The 21,150-nt window shown below is 60.5% G+C and overlaps 1 protein-coding gene across 2 annotated transcripts; it reads left to right on the plus strand.

Annotated features, from left to right (window-relative positions):
• Nucleotides 1-6,150: 6,150 nt before the first annotated feature.
• ZBTB7B (zinc finger and BTB domain containing 7B) lies at nt 6,151-21,142 on the plus strand. Of its 2 annotated transcripts, none has more exons than XM_007525338.3 (3): nt 6,151-6,471; nt 17,623-18,782; nt 19,004-21,142. In XM_007525338.3, exons 2-3 carry the CDS (start codon nt 17,629-17,631, stop codon nt 19,467-19,469), a joined length of 1,620 nt encoding a protein of 539 aa, XP_007525400.1. In that variant the 5' UTR covers nt 6,151-6,471; nt 17,623-17,628; the 3' UTR covers nt 19,470-21,142. The 2 variants fall into 2 exon arrangements, with proteins under 2 accessions (XP_007525400.1, XP_060057535.1); XM_060201552.1 differs by lacking the exon at nt 6,151-6,471 and adding an exon at nt 11,677-12,314.
• Nucleotides 21,143-21,150: the final 8 nt, after the last annotated feature.

Here is a 21,150-nt window from a genome sequence, read left to right on the forward strand (position 1 = left end):
AAAAAATATTTATTTATTCCCTTTTGTTGCCCTTGTCGTTTTATAGTTGTAGTTATTATTGTTGTCATTGTTGGATAGGAGAGACAGAAATGGAGAGAGGAGGAGAAGACAGGGGGAGAGAAAGACAGACACCTACAGAACTGCTTCACCGCCTAACCGGGATCCTTACACCATTTTGGATAAAAAATAAAATTAACCCCACCTGCAGGGGAGTTGCTTCACAGGTGGGGTTAATTTTATTTTTTATCCAAAATGTGTTTATTGGGTTGGTTTCCCATTGGTCTTGATTCTGGGTGCTTTTAGCGCTGCTTCTATCTGAAGAAGCATCCTTCTGTAAGCCTTGCTTTTCCTCTTGTAGGCTGACAGAGGACAGTGGAGCAGCCAACACACAAAACTATTCTTTGTGGATGACTAAAGACAGTGGTGATTTTTTATTATTATTATTTTTCTCCAGGGTTATCTCTGGAGCACGGTGCCTGCAACATGAATCCACTGCTGCTGGAGGCTATTTTTCCCCCTTTTGTTGCCCTTGTTGTTTATCGTTGCTGTTATCATTATTGTTGTTAGTAGTATTGTTGTTATTTGTTGTTGGATAGGACAGAGAGAAATGGAGAGAGGAGGGGAAGACAGAGAGGGGAAGAGAAAGACACCTGCAGACCTGCTTCACTGCCTGTGAAGGGACCCACCCCTGAAGGTGGGGAGCCAGGGGCTTGAACCAGGATCCTTAAGCAAGTCCCTGCACTTCACGCCATGTGAGCTGAACCCACTGTGCCACCGCCTGGCCCAGCACCTGACAGTGGTGTTTTTATACAACATCCATGAAGAGTTGGGTTCTGCACCAGGTGCTTCTGCTTCTTCTCTTTGGGAGAGGGATGAAGGAAGTCCTTTGCCAGAGGAATGTTGCAGGAAGGCCTTCACTGCTGGAAAGGGCTCCTTCTTCAAAATTATTTATTTAATATTGGATAGAGACAGAAATTGAGAGGGTCAAGGGAGATAGAGAGGGAGAGAGACAGACACCTGCAGCCCTGCTTCACCACTAGCTTCATTTCCTTTCTGAGACAGAAAGACATTGAGAGAAAAGGGTGGTGGCAGAGAGAGATGCTTGCAGCGCTGCTTCACCATTTGTGAAAGCTTTCCCCCTTGCAGGTGGGAACTGAAGATCTGAACCCAGGTCCTTGCATATGGCAGCTTGTGCACTCTACCTAGTGTACCACTGCACAGCCCCATACCATCTGCTTTCATCACCATTTCCTTGCTTTCCTACTTAAACTGCATTTATTCATTTATTAATGAAAGAGTGGAAGAGAGACACAGAAAGACAGACAGAACCAGAGCATCACTCTGACCCTTGCAATGCCATCACTCAGACTTCACACCGCCAAGTCCAGTGCTGGACTCACTGCACACATCCAGGGCTGCTCTGTCCTAAACTCCCCCACTGTTCTTAGTTTGCCCCTCCCCCAACCTCCTTGTCACTCAGTTCATACAGGACATGATTACCTGGTCCTCCTCACTCCTCTAGAAGGAAAAAGATGCTGATGCCTCCAGAAAATCAACATTCTTTTTCCCAATTAGAGTTAAGTTCCAGTGTTAAAAAAATTGAGAATCAAAACTAAAACCTCACCTACCCCTCAACTTTCCTGCGCCCTCTAGTGGCTCCTTGTGTAGGAGGATGGGTGGAGCCAGAGGGGAAAGTGCAGCAGGAAATTATGAACAGGTCCCGCCCCGCCCAGGGTTGGGGGTAGGGTGGGGATGGTGGGGGGTGGTGGGGGTGGCTCTCCTTGTGGGGCGGAAGGCAGCTGAATCAAAGAGGTGATTGGTAAGTGGTCTCAGGAGCCACACTCAGCAAACTGAAAGTTCTAGTAATGAACTTGGGACAGTCCCCTGCCATCCAACAAGGAGAGGCCAGAAGAAAAAGACATGTGACAGCTGTTTGACCAACAGCACAGACCCCCCAAGAGCGACTTCCCTTTCAAGACAGAAGTCCCACCCCTTTCTCAAGTTCTCCCTGAGGTTTAGTTTTGACTCCAGTCTTTACTACTAACTCTAGGGGGCACGCCATTCCCTGGCCCCTCTGACTTCCACTTCTTCGTGCCCTTCTGCCTTTCACCCCTAACTTATCCCAGCTTCAAATCAGCAAGCAGGGCCAAGAGACAGCACAGTGGTTATGCAATAAACTTTCATGTCTGAGGCCCCAGACGTTCTAGGTTCAATCCCTGGCACCACCATTATCAAAATTGGGCAGTGCTCTGGTCAATAGAATATGGTACAGTTGAGTGCAGGGGAAATAGCATAATGATTATGTAAAAAGACTCTCATGCTTGAGGTTCCAAAGCCCCATGTTCAATTTCCCCACACTACCGTAAGCCAGAGAAAAAGAATGTGATACTGTGAATACAGCTATTCTTGGTATCACTTGTGCCACAATAATACCTATGTACATACATAATTTTAAACCCAGAGTACTGCCCAGCTATGCCTTATGGTGGTGACAGAGATTAAATCTGTGACCTCGGGGCCTCAAGCAAGAAAGTTTGCATAACCATATGCTGTCTCCCTGGTCCTTAATTTTTTTTTTTTCCAGAGCACTGCTCAATTCTGATTTATGGTGGTGCTGGGGATTAAACCTGGGATCTCTGATGACTCAGGCATTAAAGTCTTTTTGTGGGAGTTGGGTGGTAGCGCAGTGGATTTAGCGCAGGTGGCACAAAGCACAAGGACTCGCCTAAGGATCCCGGTTCGAGCCCCCGGCTCCCCATCTGCAGGGGAGTCGCTTCACAAGCGGTGAAGCAGGTCTGCAGGTGTCTTTCCACCTCTCTGTCTTCCATTTCTCTCTGTCCTATCCAACAATGACATCAATAACAACAACAATAATAATAACTACAACAATAAAACAAGGGCAAAAAGTGGGAATAAATAAATATTTTAAAATATTTTTTTAAAAAACGTCTTTTTGTATCACCATTTTTGCCATTTCCCCAGCCCTAAATAAATCTTTAAAAAGAAAATGGCCCAACAAGAATGCCTCCTGGGTCAGAAGAGCAGCCATGCGCCTCCTGGTGGTCGGGCAGAGGGAGGGTGGGGGAAGTGGAGGTTTGTTTGCCTACTCCGGGATGTGGAGTTTTGGAAAATGTTCCACTGAGCTTCCTGAGGCTAAATTTATCTCCCACGGCCCTGGGGGGCGCAGAGATGCCGGCGACGATTAGCACAGCGCAGCGGCGGGCTCCAGCCCGGAGGCCCTGCACAGGCGCCAGGTTATAAATAGAGCCGCCCGCAGGTGTGGGGGGAGTTGGCGGGAGGGGGCACCCCTGTCAGCCACGGCCTCTTCAGGTGGGTTGGGCGGTCGCGGTGGGGGCGCTGGGGGGCGGCAGGTGGGGGGCCTGCGGTCTGAGCGCCCCCAGCGGTTTCCTGGGCGGCGGGTTTTTCGAGGGAAGCGGAGGCAGCTGGGGGAAGGGGGGCACGGAGAAGAGGTGGGCGCCAGGCGGCCGCTGCGCCCTGCTTCCAGCGCAGCCCCCCCAAGATTCCAAAACAGCTACTTCCCTCCGGACTCTGGCTCCCGCCTTTGCAAAGCCTCGTCTTCGCTTTCGCCCTGCTCCAGCGCAGCGCTCCGGTGCGCACGTGGCCCTGACAGCCCGGCACTTAGCCGCCCCGTACTGCCGCACACAAAGCTCTCTAATGGGAAGACATCCTCCTCCAGCTGCAGCGTCCCTCTCAATTGATCAAATTACCCATCTCCAGCTAGCCCACAATCCCCCCCCCAATAAAATAAGGTTAGCGGGCCGCCCGAGTAATTAAGTTTGAATGTGCAAGGCTGGGGCGCTCCCCATTCCCCAGAGGCCCCACACCTGCCTTGCAGCCCCCTGCTCCAGCCTGGCTCCTTGGTGCGGCGGGGGAGGCGCAGCCCTAGGGCCCAGTCGTGGTTCTTGGGAGGGGGCGGGCCGTCGCTGTCTGGGTGGTTTGGCGCCATAAGGGCGGGCAGCTGGTGATGGGGGGTGTAGGCGGGAATTTCAAGTCGGGGTTCCCCCTCCGACCTATGAGCTAGGAAGGGAGCGGTGAGGACAGAAAGGAGAAACGGGGTACGAGGGGTGTGTAGAGTGGGGATTGGCTTGAGAGTTTAGCAGGGTTCTAGCACTGTTGCTCCGGCGGCTGAAAACGCCAGGCTGAGTGCAGCAGGGGTTGTGCGCGCCCCCTGCGGATAGGGTGATGCTCGGCCAGCCCGAGGGTCTGCGCCTCTGCTGCTTGGTATCCAATGGCCGAGGACAGCGCGTCCGCCCCTGGAGGCCGGGCTCTAGCCTCCCCAGCCCCCTTCCTTCTCCGGGCAGTCCCTCCGCAGTGGCTGTGCGTGTGCCAGCCTCTTGGCACGGCCTTGCTGCTGGCCAGCGAGACCCCCCGACGGCTGGAAAAGGGAAGGAAAAACCCTGGTCAGTACCTCACCACCTCCAGGCGCTCGCCAACCAGAATCACCCGAGAGGAGCCGGCCAGCGGCGGGACCCTGGTGGGGGCGGGGGGCGCAGGGAACGACCAGAAAACCTGTAGCAGCCGACTAGTCGAGCGGGAGTACCTCCTGCTGCCCCCCGCCTCCCAGAGCCCCCTTGATCCTCCAGTGAGATAATGTCTGGGGTGGGGGGGGTGTTTGGTTTGGCCCAGGCGCTCAGGGGTGCCTCACACTTTCCGCCCCTGGCTGGGGCGCAGGGCAGAGGCCCCGAGGCTGAGTCACTACCCGAGAGAGAGAGGGAGGGGCCGGCCTCCGCCCCTCCCCCTGCGCGGGGATCCCGGGTCACCCCGGGTGAGGGCCAGAGCCCCCCTGGCGCCGCCCATTGTGGTCCAACAGGTTGAGCTGGTGTCCCGCGGAGCCACCTGCTGGAAAGGGAGGGAGGCCCCCCGTGAAGGGGGATGGGAGCCGAAAGAGTGCGACTCGGTTCGGCCAGTGCGCCGCGGGGATGCGGAGCGGGACCCGGAGTGGATCTCGTTGGCCACCAGTGGGAGTGGCCCTCTGGGGGCCGCCAGGCCGCAGGCTTATGTGGCTGCAGCTGTACTGGCTACCTCGCTCAGTTTGGGGGGCAGTCAAATCAGACTACTGATCCCCCACCCCGCGCACCCGCACGCACCCCAAAACGACCAAGCCGCCCCCCGGGTTTCAGTGAATCCGAGTCAACACGTCCCTCCTCCGAGACTCAGTTTCTCCAGTTAGGGGACAGGCGGGAGGGAGAAGGGGAGCAGAGCGGGAGCGCACCGCTCCTCCCCTGCGGCCGCCCTTTCCCCTCCGACAATGCCAAGGCCGCAGCGGGAGCGCAGGGGCCGCCAGCCCTTCCTGCGGGGTGCCAACACGCGTGGGGAGGGGCGCAGGGTACCCGCTGTGTCCACCGCCCTGATCCCGCGGAGGCTGGATGGGGCAGTGGGGTCCAAGTGGAGGGCCTAGGAGGCTCCCGAGGCCCTGACCTGATTAGAGCCCCTTGTGGGACCCATCCTCCCGTAACCCTGAAGTCCCCGCCTCACCCCTACCCGGCCTGCCTTTCACCTCCAACCCTGCCCTCCCGAGGTGCCAGTCTGCAGCTACAAGGCTCGTAGGAGTGAGAACCCTCGACTGGGGTGCAGGGTTCCCAGGCCGCTGCGGACACTACCCCCTCCCCCTTCGCTCCCGCTGCTGCAGGCCCGGCCCTCGACCCCGCCCCCTCCACTGGACGGGGCCTGTTGGGACGGACAGGCGTCCAAGCCAATGGGCGGCCTGGGCGGTGGTGCGCAGGGGGGTGGGGCCGTGGCGGAGGGCCGGCCAGGGCGGGGGCGGGGCTCGCGTTAAGGTGGACTGAAAGGGATCGGGGTTAGAGGCGAGAGCTAGGGAGAGAGAGAGAGAGAGAGAGGAAAGCAGGGAGGGGTGAGCGGCAGCGGCAGGTGAAACGAGGCGTCCTGGAGGAGGGAGTCGAGGCAGTGGGAAAGGCTTGGGGAGCGGAGACGGGAGAAGGAAGCGCACTGGGAGGGAGGAAGCCAGTCCCCACCCCACCCGCGCCCTGCGGGGACTGGCTGGACCGAGGGGTTGAAGTTTATGTCCTTATTGGGCGGAGGGAGGGGGGCCTGGGGGGGCGGGTGAAAAACCAGGAAGTGACAGGGTGTTGCTAAGGGTGTGTGTGGGGGGAGTCTAGGGGGTGGCAGGGGGCGGGGGGAGGGAGGGGAGGGATGGGGGGAGAGCCAGCAGGAGGACAGGTGAGACAGCAGGACAGGTGAGGCGGGCCCTAAGGGGGGGCGGGTGGGAGCCAGGTGAATGTAGGTTCTCGGCGGCCGAGGGGGGGGCGGGAGGCAGGAGGAGGCCAAGGGCTGCGGAGGAGGAGCCCCCCAGCAGGGAGCGGCGAGCGACTGACCGCGGCCTTCTGACCAGGACCGGAGCAGGGCCCTGAGCCCCCGAGCCTGGCGGGGGACGCGCTGCTCCCCGAGCCCTGCGCCCCAGCAGCTCCAGCCTTCAGACCCGACGGCTCAGAGGTGAGTGGACCCCACTTTGGTCTCCCTATTCGGGGTCCCCGAGACTCGATACTACTGCAGTGTCCTTCGTCCGTCCTGTGAGCGGGACCCCCCCACAGCCGCGCGCACACGAGCGCCTGCGGACCTTCTTCCCACCGCAGCGCCTCCCCAGCGCCCCGGGGCTCCCGACTTGCTCAGAACTGGGAGCAAAGGGAGAAGAGGCTTTTCGGCTGCCCCTCCCGCAGCCGGGGCGGAGGGTCTCCAAAAACTTTTCTCTGCACTTATGGGAGCAGGATGGAGAGAGGACGAGACGGTGCGAGCGCTCCCCCAAGCTAGTGGCGACTTTCAGTAGAGCCCCCCGAACGGAGGGCATGGAGAGGCTGCCGGGCTCTAACTAGGACAGCGCGCTCCCCCTCCTCGCCCCCCTGGCGCGGTGGGTTGGAGCCAGGCCGGCAGCACGGGGGGGGGGGGGGGGGGGAGCGCAGGAGGAGTGGCGGCTGGGGGAAAGTTACCGGCTGGACTATTCGGTTTCTTGCGCTCCTGGAGCGGGCTTGCTCTCAGCTCGCAGGTTCCGCGACAGCGCTGGAGCTGGCGACACAAGGACGCCCCCCTCCCTGCCGTCCCTCATGCCCCTCCCTGCCTTCAGGCGCGGGCTGCAGAGCAGCACAGCCCCCCGCGCCCCAGGGCGAGGGTGGGTGACTCGGCAGAGCGATTCCCCCTACCTATGCTACGCTGTCACCACGCACCTGCCCGATCCAGAGAGAGGGTCCCTCTCTCTGATGCAGGAGAGCCCCTACTGGGGCTGCCACTCAGAGCTGAGGGTTGGGGGGCGCTGCTTTCAAGTTCCAGCTTTCCCTCTCCTCTCACCCCACCCCAAGTCAGAGAGCGACGTGTCCTGGCCCGAGGGGGGGGCGCAGTGGGGGAGGCGGCGTGGGCCGCCGGTTGTGCCCGGACACGTGCCTGCCCGGGCGCCCCGGCCCTGCCGGTGTTTGGAGAGAGGGCGGGCCTCCTGCCCCCCACCCCGTACAACCCCCACGTATCAAAGGGCGGCTGAGACATGGTGAGACCTCGGGGCGCCCTGGGGGGGGGCGGGGAGCCCGGGTCTGGAGCTGGGGAGGGGAGGGGCAGAGGCTCCGGTGCTCACTGACCCACAGGAAACAAGCACTGCTGACCTAGTTTGGGACACCGGAAGTGGGTGCCGGGAGAGGGGGACCAGCAGGCTGTCCTGGCTTCCGGACCAGGTGGAGGGTCCTTCTGGAATTGCCCCCACCTCAGTCCCTGGGGGACCCCTGATTGGAGCCGAGAATGAGAATGAGTCAGCGCAGCTAGTCCCCCTGCCCCCAGCTTATTCCCGGAGGACAGCAGTCTGGCAGGGGCAGGGGCAGCCAGATTGGGTAGTAAGGAGTTAAACTGAAAGGAAATTCTGTTCCCTGAGGGGTGTGTATGTATGGAGGGGGCAGGCCTGGAGGATTATTATGGAGTTGACTCCTGTTCCCCCCCACACACACCAACTGGTTTGGTCACCCCTGGACCCGCCTGGCACTGCTTTGAGAGCTGGCATGGAGGGGGCATCAGGCTGGGAGTGGTGGATGGGCACAGGGAGGCTGGAGGCTGTCAGCTTTGACTATATTGGGGGTGCTTAGTGTTCCTGTTCAGTGGTGACGGGGGAAAAGGGCAGGGGGCTCCCCCTGGAGCAGCTGATGAAATAAGAAGAAATCTCTGCCATGCCTCCTGGTCTGGCCCCCGGGACCCCAGCTCCCCCAGCGTGCCTCTATTACACCGTTGCTGTGGGCACCGGTGCAGCCTGCTGGCACCCCCAGACACTGTCCGCTCCCCTGGGCACTGTACCCCCCAGCCTGAATGCAGGGTCAGGAAAGGGTTAATGCCACCTGAAGGGGCTCTGGGGAAGCAGGTGGTTATTGCCCACTAGGCTCAGGTGTCAGACCGACTGCCCTGCAGTCACCAGGCATGCTCCTCACTGCTTGCCTCCACTGGTCCTAGACCCCAGGGTCTGGGACACAGGTGGTGTTGACCTAGCCCCCCAGCACATGGTGCCCCCTGGCACCCAGGGTCCCCAGCTCCTCCTTGGCCTGGTGCCCGCCCTGGGAGGGCGCGGCGGGCAGCGGGGGCTGGGCTAACAATGCACCATCGGGCCCTTTGTGTGCTTGCACTTGGCACCCTGGGGAAGGGTGGGGGAGGGGGCCCTGTGGGCATGGGGGGCGGAGCACATCTGGGGTGGGGACAGTCATGGCTGGAAGAGTCAGCAGGTGGGGAGAGGAGGGAAGTAGGACACATAGGGCATTGCCCCCCACATTGCCAGCCAAGGCTGAGCCTGGTAGCCCCTGGCACTATGGCTGCCCAGGTAGCAGCATGGGGTCAGAAGTCATTGCTCAGGGGACTGACAGATGGAGAGGGCAGAAGCTGGTACTGCCCCCTTCATGGTGGCCCAGAGTTCCAGTTCTGGGTCCAGGCCAAGGCCCCAGTATGGGCAGTGAATGGGCTGCAGATTGGACACTGCCCTCCCTGAGCAGCCACTGCGGGACTTCCTGCCTCCAGCCTGCCTGCTACCCTGGCCACCCTGACCTTCTGAGGATTAAGCCCTCTGAACCACCAGGCCTTGGGGCCTCAGCCTGTTTTAGCCTAGGGCTGAGGAGGAGGGTGGAGGAGGAAGGTGGGTACAGACCAAGGGATAGGACCCTGGCATGGGGTGTGCCGGCCCTGGCCTCTCCCCCTCCTTCTGCTGAGTAAACTCGTGAGTAAACTTGACGTTTTGCCCGGACAGTTTGAAGTTGCCTCGCTGCCCCTCCTCCTGTCCTGCCAACTCACAGGTGGCCAGGTGCCAAGGCAGGCCTGGGGGGCTGGAGGGATCGGGGACAGGGGGAAAGCCACTGTCATCTACTAGCAAAGGCTTCTGAGGGGCAGAAGAGAGCAGCAACTCCCCACCCCCCAACACACACACTCAGCTAGAGCCAGGCCTTGGCAAGAGTCTCCTCTAGAGTCTGGAATCATCTGTCCCAGAGCCTTGAGGAGCCCTGGGAGGTGGTTGCCTCTGCCTACTCTGACCTCCAGCCCCTGGAGGGAGCAACGCCTGCTGTTCTCTAATGCTCACAGGCAGTAGGCCGGGGTTCCCCAGGGAAACCAGAGAGGGCTCTTTTCCTGAGCACGCCCCACAGCCTAAGGTGGGGGGAGGCCGGGAGTCTTGGCTGAGGCCTGCCAGCTGCCCTGGCCTAGGCCCTGGGGATGCAGCAGTCTCTCACACTTTGGCCTAACCCTCTGCATATGCCTCCCTTCCTGCTTAAACTCCCCCAGTCCCTTCCTCTGCCTGCCAGCATACCCAGAACCTAGTCTGGGTTAAGGGTTCCCAGCCAGCGCAATGCACCTGCACTCCATCCAGTGACTGAAGGCACCCCAGGCCAGGGCAGACAGAACTGGGGGTGCCCACAGTACCAATTCCGCTTAGGCCTCCCTTGTCCACCAGCAAGCAGGGGGAAAATGCCTTCCCAGTCCCTGTCAGGCCTCGGATGGGGCTCCCCCAGGCCCTTGCTTTCGACTTCATGTCTCTGGCTTCAATTTCCTTCCTGTTTCCACCTCTCCCCCCCCACCCCCAACTCCTCCCCACCCATATGCCCCTTTCAACAGACATCCTCTCCTCCTTCCTTCCTCCTCTCCTCTCCCTTTGCCTGGGAGTGGGGGTCCACACCCCCACCATGGATCTCCTTCTCGCAGAGTGCACCTCTTGTCAGCACAGTGCCCTTAGAGCTGCCAGTCTGGACCCTCCCCAGCATCAGCTGTGTTCCACTCAAGGGAAGAGGCAAGCATAGGGCTCCCTGAGGATACTACAACTCCCAAGGTGCCTGCAGATATGCCGCGGTGCATTCTGGGAGTTGTAGTCCTCCAGGAGCTGGCAGCTTGGCCTAGCCTGGAAATGCTTCTGACTGGAAGTAAAATCCACGTTTGGGGGCGGGGGGGGGGGGCGGGGGGAGGGGTGTTGGGCGCGGGTCGTCTTCTGCATCTGCAGTCCCTATTCATGCCTAACCTGGTACGTGGCACCATATGTCCAGGGTGACCTTCTTCCCTGCCTTGGGGGCGTGCCACCCCTTTACCCCCTCCAGGCTCCACCTAGGAGATGCCCACACCCTACCTGGCTGCCCTAGTGCTGGGAAAATGGAGGGGCCCTGTGGACTCCCTACCTGCCTCTGCCCTCTGGGCTGGCACCCTCCCTTTATGGGGATCAAAGGGCAGAGAGCAGCCCTACCTCACTCCCGTGCAGGCCACAGGCACTAAGGCTCTCAGGAATTGCAGGGACTTTGGTGCCCAGGCAAATGCTGGAGCAAAGAGAATGTTGGGAGGCTGTGCCTGGTGACAGGAGAGACAGCAGCTCTACCTTGGGGGCCCACATAAAGTGGGAACACATACACACCCCTTTGTGCAGGCCAGACCTCTGTGCCTGACCTGTCTCCAAAAGGAGACTATAATAAAGGGTTTTGGGCCTGATCTGCAGGACCTGGGGGGGGGGGAGTCTGGACCTGCCTGGCTGGCACCAGGGATCAGGGGTGACCCTCCCCCCATGCCAGGCTCTCAGTTGGCATAGGGCACTAGGAGCAGGGGGGCAGGAGAGAGAGGAGGGCAGGGTTGCCAGCATCCTGGTGGGTAGGTGCCAACCGGGCTGGGAGCTGGTGAGGGGCAGCAGGCCAGCGGCATGGAGCCAGCAGCTGTTGGGGGGGAGAGGGAGGGGAAACTATAGGGGCCAGTCCTGTGTCGCCCCCCACCCCCCCACTCCCCCACATTTCAGTAGGATCTAGAGTAGCCCAGGGTCTGAAGGACACCAGGGCAACCCCTGGGAAGAAGAGTGGCCCCAGCATGACTGGGGGTGTGGGGGGGTTATTTGGTGGCCCAGCCCTCTCTAGGTTCCTGGCCCTCCTGAGTCGCCCCTCAGGCCCAGGCGGGTCCCACCCAACCGGCCAGGGTGGCAGCAGCTTGCGCAAGGGGTGGGGCTGGGCGCTTCCCAGCAGATGCCCCCTCCCAGCTCCTTCCTCTTTCGGTGCCCACAGCTGCCCCCATCCACATACCCCCCTCAGGCCAGGCCTGTCCCCCTAGTCCCCCTGGCCATTGGGGGCTGGCACCAGTGCTGCCCCCTGGCCTGGTTGGCAGGGGCCGGCGCCTGGGCAAGAACTGTGGTATGTGAGTGGGTTTGGGGTGAGGCATGGGGAGGGCGGGGTGCTGCCGTGCCCAGCCCCCGAGGGCCCCAGCCCAGCAGAGGGAAGGAAGGATCCGTCCAGCTCCCAGGGGGCTGTGGGGTCTGGAAGGCTGCCTCCCAGGCCCCCATCTTGCCATGTGCCCCGAAGGGCTGGGACCTGGGCACCTGTCAGGCCTGGCACAGACTGTCCAGGGTGCCCCTCCTCCCACTTCTGGCCACCACTGCCTCCTATCCCCACCCCACCCTTCTTCCTTCTCCCAGTCCCACCTCCAGCAGCCTCTCCCAGTGCTCCTCCTCACCTCTGCCCTCCTGGACTGCCCCACTGCCTACCTTGCCTAGTACTCACCTTTTTCCCCTTTAATGCTGCCCAGCTGGGCGGGGGTGGGCACAGCTGGGCACCAGGCACCCGTGGCCGAGGCTCTGGGCCCTCTCCCACGCTGCCAGTCCTCCAATAACACCTCCCTCCAAGCCAGGGGGAGGGGGCAGCACCCTGAGGGTTAAGGCTGCAGGGGGGAGGGGCCGGGCAGGTCGTAGGCGGCCCCTTTGAAGGAGGGAGCTGGAGCGGGGGAACAGCCACCTTGCCTCCCCCTGCCTCCTCCCCCACCCCTCTTAGCTGGCTCCCCCCCAGGGGCCTCGGAGAGTTGCCGGCAGGTCCCCTGGAGCTCAGGTGAGTAGGCCGCTGGGCTTGGGAGATGAGGCCCCAGGGGAGTCAGGCGCCTAGAATTGGCCAAGGGTCAGAGAGGGGCTGGAAAACAGGCAACCCGGTAGGGGCTCAGGGCCCAGGAAGCAGGCAGGCGTGTTGGGGTTGCTGCTGACGCCTTGGTGTCCCGGCACCAGAGGGCCTGGAGGAGCTGCGGGCTGGGGCAGGAGCCGGACAGGCTGGCAGGGAGCTGGACTCCGAGGACCTCTCTGGGGTGTCCTCTGGAGCTGGGGGGCTCAGGTTTCTGCAGGCCGCTTGACGGGTGTGGGGTTACCAGCAGTCTCGGTTACCCAGCCAGAGACTGGGGGGAGGCAGGTGGGCACTAGGCAGACCCTGGCACTTTGGGTTTCTCCTCTGGCCCTAAGGGGGACAGCCCAGGCAGGCCTCACTGGGGGCTCCAATGGCACTGGGTGGACATCTGGGGAAGTCCAGAGCTCCAGCTCTGGAAACTCTGACAGGCAGAGAGGTCTGGGCTGTCCTCCACACCCCACCCAACATCCGTTAGCACTGCACCCCCTCCCAGCCTCTCTGCTTGGCCCCCCAATTCTCATTATGTGCTTCATCCAATGAGGGGTATGGGTGCCCTAAATGGCGCCATTGTCTGTGGTAAGGTCAGGTCTTAGGGGGGGCAGGCCTGGCTCCTCCACTTAGTTCCTGCACCCCCAAATGAAGAAGGGATGCTTGGAGATTGAAGAGAGGAAATGGAAGGACTTGAAGGAGAGACAAAGCTGAGAAGGAAAAGGAGGGAAGGCAGCCAGCGCATGGCCGCAGATGTGGCGAGGGGATGAGAGCAAAGGATGAGCACTCAGAGGGGAGGTCAGGGTTCCAGGATGGGGTGAGGACTCAGAAAGAGAGAGCCCAGAAGAGGGAGCAGCAGTGAGTAGGATTGGTGGCTGTGTCCCCAGAACTAGGGGAGTGAGGGCTGGCCCCTAGTGCTCTCCGCCATCTTTGTCCTTCCTTAGGTTGCCCACTGCATCAAAGGGGCTAAGGGGCCAGGGCTGGAGTCTTGGGAAGACTTGGGGGCCACATGGACATATATAGAGGCACTTCTTTTGCTGGGGAGTCTTTGAGCTGGGAATGGGGGCGTTTGCGTGAGGAAAGGCTTAACCCCCATGGCCCAGCACCGGGAAGCAGCGACTCCCCTTGCCTCCTTCCCCCTTCGCGGCTTGCGGTCTCCCTTCCCCGCCTCGGCCCCCAGGAAGTGTGAGTGGTGGGGGTGGTGAGGTTAGGAGGGGGGAAGCAGCTGAGGGGGGATGGGAAAGACACCGGGCAGCCAGGAGGGGCTGATTGGGAAGAAGAGGCCTCCCCTCAGGGCATCCCTGGGCAGGTAGCTTGGCCTGCACAACCCTCTACAGATGTCCCTTAACCCTTCCACTCTGCCCTCCCAACTGGGCCTTCCAGATGGCTTTGCCCCAGGGCCCCAGAGGCCCTGCCTGGGTAGGGATGAGAGAAACTGAGGAGTCCAGACTTCTGGGTTCCTGGGACTTTGGACCAACTCCTATTTCCCTACCTCCCCCCTGGTCCAGCCTTGGGTCCAAGCCCTGGTGGCTTCCTACAAACTTAACTCCAAAAAAACAGGAAGAGAACCTGAGGCTGGAGTTGGAGGGTGGGAGTTGGAGGAAAGTGGAAAGGAGAAAGAAATCAGGAGGAGGAGTGGCCAGCCCAGGTTTGGGGGTCTCCAACATCTCCCATTCACACAGGATACAACATAACCAGGTGCATCCTCTCTCCCTCACTTTCTCCTGCTGCCCCAGGCTGCTGCACTGCACCTGGAGGAGCCTGGCCAGACCCCTGGGGCTCCCTGGCAAAGCCGGGGGTGGGGTGGGGGGGGTGGGGGGTGGGCGGCTGTGTGACTGTTCTCAGGCCCATATCTATTTTCTCCGCTGCTAATCCTGGTTCCGCCTGCTGCCCCCCACACTAAGCCTCACTCCCCTAATCCCCAGGGCATGGGACAGGGGGGCCAGCTCTACCCAGTCACCCTGCTTGGGGCCCACTCTTCAGCCTGCTGGGGCTGATGTTGGCTTCACTGGAGGCAGAAGCTTCCAGCATTGCACTCTTCTACTGCCCTTTCCCTTTTGCTTTCTTGCTGGTGGACACGCCCTGGCAGGTGCCCTTGGGCACTGAGGGGCAAGTGATAGGGGCCCTCACCTTTGCCCCCCTCCCACCCTTCTTACCCCAGAGCCCCCCCCCCCACCAGATGGGACAGGTTTGACTCAGGGCCCAGTTTCGAGAGCTGCCCACCTGCTTGGCCGGTCCAGCAGGCCTGACATGTCAGTGAGGGGAGCCTGGGGGGGGGTGGCAAGTAAGGGGGGAGGGGTGACTGACAGGGAGGCCCCCCCATCCTTCCCCCTACCAGGCAAACAGACCAAACAGACCTTGCCTGGTTCCCTGGCACAGCTGCCCCCCCACACACACACATCCATGCTCACAAGGTCTCAGCAAGAGGGGGCATGCCAGGCTGGGTGGGGATGGCTTCCCTCATGGGGTGTCGGGGCTGGGCCCTCTGGGATGCAGAGGTGGGAAATGTGCCCAGGGCAGGTGGGCATCCTGGCACCAGTGCCCCCCAGCAGAAAGGGCTTGTAATCCACCCACTCCTGTCAGTTGTTGGGGCTAGAAGTGTCCCCTTGGCTTGGTTAGCACCTGGAAGTTCCAGGTGGCATCTTGGTTGGCAGGCGTGCCCAGCTAAGGGCTAGGGGAGTTTCCCAGAACCATACAAATAGCTCCCCTCCTCCCCCACGTGCATCCTCTGCTTCTCTTCCCATTCCTTGTCACTGTGGTAGGAGAGAGGAGGGAGACTAGAGCTAAGGGGTTAAACATTCACCCTTGGGAGAGCCCTGGAGCGGCATGTGAGTTGCCTGAACTGGCCTGAGCCTGTGACCTGACAGGTGTGTGAGCCAGTTGGGGTCCAGTGCCACCCTAGGTTGCCATGGAGATGGGCCCTGGGTTGGGAGAAGGAGCAGGCTTAGCTGGTGGTCTGGGTGGGGTGAGGAGGGAAGAGGGCGAGGGCTGGGATGAGCCATGTGCCTGCAGGTACCCAGCTCTGGGCCAATGGACATGGAGGATGGCCCTACCCATCCCTACGAGGAGGGACTGGGTTGCCACCCGGGAGGGTGCCCATTGCTGTTTAAGTGGCTGTTGGGACCTGGAAGCATTGGCCCCTTGGACTGTTTGCATATATGTATTTTAAAAAAACATGTGCAGACTGAAAACTGGGGGAGTTCTCAAGCTGGCATCTGGGGACTGACAGTGGCAATGGGGACCTAGGTGTGGTCAGCTCACTCCAGGCTGGACTGAAGGAGATTGACTGTCCCAGGAAGGTGACAGGACACTGGCAGGCAGGGACAATGCAGTTCTTGTGTCCTAAAGAGGAATCAGTGCCCCTTGATTCTCCAGTTCCTCTCTCCTGCTGCTTCCCCCTCCCCTAAAAAAAAAAGTAAAACACCTTTCCCTACCAATGTCCAGAGCTGAGCAGCTATTGGTGGCAGAGAAGACAGTGACAGAAGGTCAGCAGGTCTTGTCCCAGAACCAGCTGGGTCAGCCTTTAATATCATAGTTGGGGAATGGAAATGACTTATCCAAGGTCATGTCCCCTGCGGAAGGGGGGAGGGCTGGCCCTAGCAGTTTTCTGAGTTGTCCTGTTATGTAGTGAAACTATTCCATATTACAGATGAGGTAAGAGACTCAGAGATTAAAGCCCATGTTTTAAGGTCACAGCACCAATCTGGTGAGGATTCTGGAGCCCTGCTCATTGCAGGTCCTAGCTCTGTCTGCCCATCCGTGCCTGCCTGCTTGCCTGCTTGCAGCATGGCTCTAGGCCCACCAAATGTCAGGGTTGAAAGGTTACTGAGTCCTTGGGGCCTCAACTCCCCACCCCACCCCTGCAGAGCAGAGGAAACTGGAGCCCTGAGAGAAATGACTTGTCCAAGGTCATCTAGCCAGATAGCAGCCTGTCCAGACCTGAAGCTGGTCTCCACTTCCATTACTGCTCTATGCCCAGAGTCGGAGGGGCACATAGAGGTTGGGAGGTGGCCCTTTGAGGGGTCAGAGGAGCCCTTCTTGGCTGGCCAGGAATGGGGAAGGCTAGGTGTTGGTGGCCGAGGAGGAGGGCTGGGAATGGAACTTGGCCTGTTGGCAGTGGGGGAGGGGGCGGGGGCGATGCTTATCTGCGGAGCAGGAAGCACCCTCGACAGCGACAGCGACAGCGACACCCTACCAAAGGGTGGCTGCTCCTTGGCCTCACAGGGGAGGGGAGGATGTGGGGGGAGGGATGTCAGGAGCCTGGTTTCCCCCTCAGCCTCTGGAAGGGGGGATCATGAAGGCAGATGGCCTTTTCCTGGATGGGGATAGGCCCACGGAAAGCCAATTATTTGCAGAGCCACATCGGGCCACAAAGCACCTGGCCTTGCTGGGGCCAGGGGCTGCCCTTGAACCAGGAGTTTCCATCCTCTCTCCGCCTGTTCTTTGTTGGCCAGAGTCACCCTGGGGTCCTCTAGCCAGTTCTCTAGGGAGTTTCCAGGCTCCTATCTCCCAGCCCCTGACCACTTCTAGAGGGACCTCTGGGTCACTGAGGTAGTACAGTTGCCCAGTGGGCAAGAACCCTGCACCCACAACCTGGGCTTAAACCTCCCTCTATCCCGGAAGGCCACCCTTCTGGCTGTAAAATGGGCAACAGTCTCTCTTTTAGAACATTCTGGAATACCAGATGGGTACAAAGTACATCTAAGAGGGGCTGGCACAGAGATGGTTGACAGCAAAGGTTGGCCACTTTTGAAGATTTATTTATGAAAGGAGAGCAAGAACCAGAAGGTCACACTCTGGCACATGCAATGTCAGGACTCAAACTCGGGGCTTCATACTAGAGTCCGATGCTTCATCCACTGGGCCACTTCCTTTTGCCTGTCCCCACCCCAAGCAGGGCCCTACAGCACTGAGCTGTCTTGACATACACACCCTTTTTCTTTTTTTCATTTTTTATTTATTTTAAAAAGGAGACATTAACAAAACCGTAGGATAGGAGGGGTACAACTCCACACAATTCCCACCACCAGATCTCTATATCCCGTCCCCTCCCGATAGCTTTCCTATTCTTTATCCCTCTGGGAGTATGGACGCAAGCTTCCCAGAGACACCCTTTTTTTTCCTCATTTTTTTTTTTTTTAACCAGAGCACTGCTCAACTCTGGTTTATAGTGGTGCTAGAGACTGAACCTAGGACTTTATAACCTCTAGCATGTTGGTCTCTGCATAACCATTATGCTGTCTATCCCTTTTTGTAGGAGAAGATGGGGAGCCCTGAGGACGACCTGATTGGGATCCCCTTCCCAGACCACAGCAGTGAACTCCTGAGCTGCCTGAACGAGCAGCGGCAGCTGGGCCACCTGTGCGATCTCACCATCCGAACACAGGGTTTAGAATACCGAACGCACCGTGCTGTGCTGGCTGCCTGCAGCCACTACTTCAAGAAGCTCTTCACCGAAGGTGGTGGGGGCAGCGCGGGACCCCCAGTATCAGGGGCTGGGGCTGGGGTGTGTGAGCTGGACTTTGTTGGGCCTGAAGCGCTAGGCGCCCTGCTGGAGTTTGCCTACACGGCCACACTGACCACCAGCAGCGCCAACATGCCCGCTGTGCTCCAGGCCGCACGGCTGCTGGAGATCCCATGCGTGATTGCCGCCTGTGTGGAGATCCTGCAGGGCAGTGGCCTGGAGGCGCCCAATCCTGACCAGGACGACTGCGAGCGAGCCCGCCAGTACCTGGAAGCCTTTGCCACCACAGCCTCTGCTGCTGCTGCTGCTGCTGCCTCCTCCTCCTCAGGGGTCCCCAATGGCGAGGACAGCCCCCCACCTGAGCCCCTGCTGCCCCTGCCACCCCCACCCAGGCCTGTAGCCCGCCGCAGTCGCAAGCCCCGCAAGGCCTTCCTGCAGACCAAGACTGCTCGGGCCAACCACCTGGCACCAGAGGTGCCCAGTGCACCTGCCCTCGCCCTGCCCTATGACGAGGATGAGCTGGCCAGCAGGGTGGGCAGCAGTGGCCTGGGGGACAGCTACAGCCCCCCTGTGGGCTCAGCTTCACCTGCTGAGGTACCACTGAGCTACGAACCTTATGAGGGTGAGGAGGAAGAAGAGGAGCTGCCGTATCCCACATCCTATGGGCTGGCGCAGGGCAGTGGACCCCCACTGTCCCCCGAGGAGCTGGGCTCTGATGAAGACGCCATCGACCCTGACCTGATGGCCTATCTCAGCTCGCTGCACCATGATGCCCTGACCCCTGGCCTAGACGGCCAGGACAAGCTGGTGCGCAAGCGCCGCTCGCAGATGCCTCAGGAGTGCCCTGTGTGCCACAAGATCATCCACGGGGCGGGCAAGCTGCCCCGTCACATGAGGACACACACCGGAGAAAAACCCTTTGCCTGTGAGGTTTGCGGTGTGCGCTTCACCAGGTGAGCACTGGGCTCTGGGAAGGGTGGGCTAAACCGTACCCCCAAGCAAAAGACAGGTTGGGGGGACTAGAGAGGGTGCTCCAGAGAGAGAAATCAAGGGGTGGGTGGTGGAGCTCAGTTAAGTGGGAAGCAAATTGGGGGACAAGGCCCAAAGAGTTAACCCCTCAACCATGCTGACCCTCCTCTCCCCTGTTGCCTGTCCCCCCACCTACCCACGCCAGGAATGACAAGCTGAAGATCCACATGCGGAAGCACACGGGAGAGCGCCCCTACTCCTGCCCGCACTGCCCAGCCCGCTTCCTGCACAGCTACGACCTCAAGAACCACATGCACCTGCACACGGGAGACCGGCCCTATGAGTGCCACCTGTGCCACAAGGCCTTCGCCAAGGAGGACCACCTGCAGCGCCACCTCAAGGGCCAGAACTGCCTGGAAGTGCGCACTCGGCGCCGTCGCAAGGATGACGCACCACCGCACTACCCGCCCCCAGCGGCTGCTGCGCCACCCACAGCAGGCCTCGACCTTTCCAATGGTCACCTGGACACCTTCCGCCTCTCCCTGGCTCGATTCTGGGAGCAGTCGGCCCCTCCTGGGGCCCCGGTGTCCACCGGGGGTCCCCCAGATGACGACGACGAGGAGGGGACCCCCAGCACACCTCAGGCTGAAGGTGCCATGGAGTCCTCTTAAGGGAAGGGGGGAAGCCGGGCTGAAGCGCAAGACAGGGACCCCCATGCCAAGCAGTGGGAGTGCAAGGGATACCGGCAGGGCTGGGCTGGGGGTGCTGAGCTGCCCAGTCTCAGAAACCAGTCCCTCCCCATACACCCCCTCAGCCTTCATTGCAGTTCCAAGCTGAAAAGATTTGGGGGCGCAGGCTTCCCAGATTGGGGCGACCGCCCAAGGAGTGATACATATATTATGTATATATATTACAGCTCTGTGTAAAGGTGGGGTTCCAGTCCTCAGCTGCTCCTGGGGAGTAGAAGCAATAATGTTCTGATTTCTGGGGTCTCTCTTCGGCTTATGCGGGTTTCTAAGGGGGTAGAGGGGGGCTTGGGACCAAAGCCTTGCTCCGCCTCTATGCCCCCTGGGGTTTGGGCTACGTCAGGGGGTGAAGGCCTGCCCCTCCCTTCCGAGACCCCCCTCCTTCTCCCCCTTCCTGGTTTCAGTTCCCTTTTCCTGGCCGTGACTTATGCAAAAAAGGGGGGCGGTGAAGGAAGGGTAGGTTGGGGAGCCAGGTGGGAGCCGGTAGGAGCGGGGACTGGACCTGTAAGGAAGGAGCCATCCAGTCCCCTCCGCCCTGCTTCCAGCGGGGCGCTGAGTCACGGGGTCCCAGAGCTGGGGGGGGGGTGGGGGTGGCCTGATTGGCGCGCCCGCCCCTGGGGGCAGCGGGGCCCGCCCAGCAGGGGAGCCGGCCCGCCTCTGCTCGCACCCGCCCAGAGTCCCCGGGCAGGGAATGTCTTGTTCCCGCCGCTCCCCGCCCGGGGCCAGAGGGCAGGGCGGGCCGGCGTCCTACCCTCTCCTCCTCCCCGCCCAGGTGCGAGCCGCCGCCACCACGGCCCCTGACTCACGCCGCCCCCGGCTGGCGCTGAGTTGGGTGTGGGACCGGGGAGGCGGGGTGGGGGGTGGGGGGTGGTGGTGGTTGGGGGGTTTGGCAGGCGCCCCCTAGCGGCCAGCTCTCCCCACGCCCGACTTGGCGCTGGGTCGTCTGATCTCCCCACCACCTTCCCACTCTTCTGCCCTTAGAGTTGAATCCACCCTGGTTCTGTACATAGCCTCATCTGTTGGTCTTGTCAAAATCTAGTCCGATTTTTAACTACCCGATTCTGTTGGGGGTGAAAGGGATTCTCCTTTCACCCCCTTACTCGCTGGGTGCTGGACTCCCCACGCTATGCGGCCTGGGCTTTGCCTTGCACTATATCCCCTCCCTGGCCTGGCGGCCCCTCCCTAAAAGGCGAAGGTTCAGGGGGGCCGGGTGCTCCCCTTCCAAGCATCCCATGCCCATTTGCACAGCTGCCCAGGTACCCCCAATAGTGGGGTGGGGGGGTCACAGGGAGGGGTAGCGGGACCAGTCCCTGTATCTATTTAAAAAGTGATGATGTGTAATATATTGGGGTAGGAGGAGGCCAAGGTCTCCTTGGGCCTCATCTTAGCATTTCAGGTGATGGGGGAGCCCAGAGCTGGGGAGTCCTGGGGCCTAGCCCAGGGAGTGAGGACAATGTGGCCTCCCCCCTACCCCCTTGTGGCTTCTCTACTCAGTGCCTTAGGGGGGGAGGCCATCCCCCTCACCTCTTCCCCTTTCCTTGTCTGCCCCCCCACCTTGGTGTAAGCGACAGGAAGAAATAATAATAATTTAAGATTCACACTGTGT

The sequence above is a fragment of the Erinaceus europaeus genome, chromosome 11, assembly GCF_950295315.1.
Source record: "Erinaceus europaeus chromosome 11, mEriEur2.1, whole genome shotgun sequence".
NCBI lineage: Eukaryota > Metazoa > Chordata > Mammalia > Eulipotyphla > Erinaceidae > Erinaceus > Erinaceus europaeus.

Coding starts and splice junctions, on each gene's coding strand:
- ZBTB7B (XM_007525338.3), top strand. CDS start 17,629: ATGGGGAGCCCTGAGGACGACCTGATTGGGATCCCCTTCCCAGACCAC. Junction 18,783..19,003: donor TGCGGTGTGCGCTTCACCAG/GTGAGCACTGGG, acceptor TACCCACGCCAG/GAATGACAAGCTGAAGATCC.